The sequence below is a fragment of the Pleurodeles waltl genome, chromosome 3_1, assembly GCF_031143425.1.
Source record: "Pleurodeles waltl isolate 20211129_DDA chromosome 3_1, aPleWal1.hap1.20221129, whole genome shotgun sequence".
NCBI lineage: Eukaryota > Metazoa > Chordata > Amphibia > Caudata > Salamandridae > Pleurodeles > Pleurodeles waltl.
In genome coordinates, this window is record NC_090440.1 from 1,777,577,936 (window position 1) to 1,777,581,086 (window position 3,151).

General features: G+C 53.8%; 1 protein-coding gene across 1 annotated transcript; it reads left to right on the top strand.

The window, feature by feature from the left end:
* Window positions 1–1,108: 1,108 nt before the first annotated feature.
* On the top strand, window positions 1,109–1,948 carry LOC138283620 (putative nuclease HARBI1). The gene has a single exon (XM_069221557.1). It carries the CDS (start codon window positions 1,109–1,111, stop codon window positions 1,946–1,948), a length of 840 nt encoding a protein of 279 aa, XP_069077658.1.
* The last annotated feature ends 1,203 nt before the right edge of the window (window positions 1,949–3,151 follow it).

Sequence of the window (3,151 nt, forward strand, 5' to 3'; positions counted from 1 at the left end):
TGTACCAAGCACCCATGCCACAGCTACCCAATGGTGCCCACCCAGAGCCACTATGGCAACACATGTAGCAAATGTGAGTGGGTACTAACCCCATGTGGCTGCTGTGTTGCCCTCAAGTGCCCATCCACTGCAGGATAGGCCACCGCCAATAGGCAGGCCATTAAGGGTGTCAGGGTCCGATGGGCACCCCTCCCTTGTTGGGAGGACATCTCCAGCTGGGTCTCTGCAGTCTTCCGGACCCTGCGTCTCAATTCCTCCCACTGCTTTCTACAGTGGGTGCTCCACCGGGCATGGACCCCCCTGGTCCACACTTGCTTGGCGAAGGCATGCCAAATCCCCTTCTTTTGATGGGCGCTTACCTGCATGGGAGACACAGACAGGAGGACACAGTCATGTAGTGTGGCATCCCTGGGACAACAGTGAACAGCACACATCACACTTCCACACCCACACACACATGTTGTCACCCAACGTAGCCTTAGGTCCCTCACCCATGCCCATGCTCCAGACACACTGCCACCCACCAAGGCCCCCATCCCCATGCACACAACTCACATACAGAACAATGACATTGGGCTCAGCTGCTGCTCCGGTTCCCCATACAACTGTCCGTACAGGGGCAGGACCCCGTCCATGAGCCGCTCCAACTCTTCCTGGGTGAAGGCTGGGGCCCTGTGTCCTGCAGGACATGGCATCTTGGCTACCAGAGTCAGAGCACAGCAGCACACGCAGTGGAGGTCTTCAGTGCACGAAGTTGAGGAGTCAAGTGAGCATGAGCGCATGAAATGGTGGTCACCGCCTGCGGCGATCACCATTGGCTCCTGCCTTCCATAGGCAACAATGTCAACCAATGGCGAGTTGCATGGCGGTCAATACCGCCTAACGCCATGACGTGTTATGCCGGCTGGATGAGCTCACGTCCACCTGTTCCATGCATACAGGACAGGCGGCTGCATTTTACTTGTCCAATATGTGTTGTGGGCGAAATGTTAGCGTGTAAAGGGTGACTTTTGGTGGCCTGTAGCCACATCAACACACTCTACACAGTTCATGGTGCACAACATAATACCCACTCTCCCCTGTTTCCAGAAACAATGTAAGGTTGAGGATGAGGAATGCAACAGTGTACAGGCCCCTAGTCGGCCTTGCCACCCTGGAGAAGCGTCACGTCGTCCAGACCTATCGCCTGAACTGTGCAACCATCATGGAACTGGTGGCCCAGTTGGAGCCGGATCTGTTACCTGCCATTCGCCATCCCAATGCTATCCCTCCACCAGTGCAGGTGTTGTCAGTCCTCCACCACCTTACCTCAGGCTCCTTCCACGTCACAGTGGGCCTAGCAGCAGGGATGTCACAGCCCATGTTTAGCAACGACCTGAGGGTTGCACTATGTGCCCTGCTCAAACATCTGGCCAGCTACATCCGGTCCCCCCAATGTGCAGACTTATCCTCTGTCAAGGCTGCATTTTGCAGAGTGGCACATGTCCCTCATGTCATTGGGGCCACTGATGCCACCCACATTGCCCTGGTACCACCCAGGAGGAGTAAACAGGTCTATAGGAACTGCAAAAACTTTCATTCGGTTAACGAGCAGGTGGTGTGTCTTGCGGACCAATACATCTCCCAGGTGACGCCCAGGTTCCCAGGCTCTGTGCATGATTCCTTCATCCTGCGGAACAGCACCATCCCACACATGATGGCACCACTTATGAAGGACCGAGCCTGGCTCATCGGTATGTACCCCTGCATATGTGGGCTCCTCAGCTCTCTGCACTCTTGTCCTCCTGGGCTTGACATACCTCTTACCTCTGTGCACACAGCTGACTCTTGCTATCCTAACCTGCCCTGGGTCCGGACACCCGTGAGGCATCCAACTACAGATGCAGAGGACTGTTACAATGAGGCCCACGGTCGTACCAGATGGGTCATTGAGAGGTCCTTCGGCTGATGATGGCTAGATTACGAAGTCTACACATCTCTGAGGGTGCTCTGCTGTACAACCCACAGAAGGTGTCCCAAATCATTGTGGCCTGATGCATGCTGCACAATCTGACCCAGAGGCGTCACATCTCATTGCTGGATGCAGAGGAGAGTGTAGCTGTACCAGTGAAGGGGAGATGGGGAGTGATGAAGAGGAAGATGATGAGGATGCAACTGACTCCAGGGCAGAGCTGATTCAACAGTACTTCAACTGAGATGCAGGTATGTTTAAACTGTCTGGTATGTGTCCTCTACAACTGTCTGCCTTGTCCCTGCAACCACCTGTTGTCTGTGACTACTAACGGTTTCAGCTCTGCCTTGGACTGGATGGGGGGGGGGGGGTCACATGTGCCCATGACTTAGGTAGTCACACTGTATAGGTCAGGCCTATAGTCAGGCAGCTATTGTGCTAGTGCACTAGTGCCATCAACGTGTATGTACAATGTTCCCTGAGCTGCCACTTCAAAAGCTACGTGTGTGCCACACAGGGTTGTTGCATCTGTGTAGCATCTATCCAGGAAGTCGACATTGCGTGGCAGTGCTACATTGTTGTTGGCAGCAGTGGGTATGGGGTCAGGTCTGGCGCTGGGTGCTGTAAGGGTCGTACCGTAGGGTTGGTGTGTGTTGTTTTTGTGTGTTGGTACTGGCCATATGGTTGTGGACTTGACTGCTATGTGTGCCTTGGATACCTGTTCTTACAGTGCATTTGTGTTGACTTGGTATCTGTGACTCCTACAGTGATTGTTGTCCCTGTCTTGCTCTACTTTCAGGACATTGTAGTGGTGTACTCTGGTCCCTGCCTGACCTGTTGCCTCCCTTGACACATATCTCCAGCCACTGGCTGCTCCACGATTGACCTCCCTGCATTTTGCTCCCCTCCGTCACCCTTCCATGCATGTGCTGGGCAATGTGTTGCCAGTTGCACATGTTTTGGCAGTTCCATTCATACTCGTGACAAATAAAGATGTAGGCAGTAACTGTACACAATGGTGTTTATTTGGGAGGGACAAGTGCAACGGGTGATGAGTGGGGCCATGGTGGGTGAGATCACCAGAGTGGTGAGTCCAGCTGTGGGTAGTCCAGGTCCAGTATGCTGGCCATGGGAAAATGGAGACATGAGAGTGGACACAGTGGTCAGGGTGTCTCAGTCACACACAAGGGAGAATGTTCG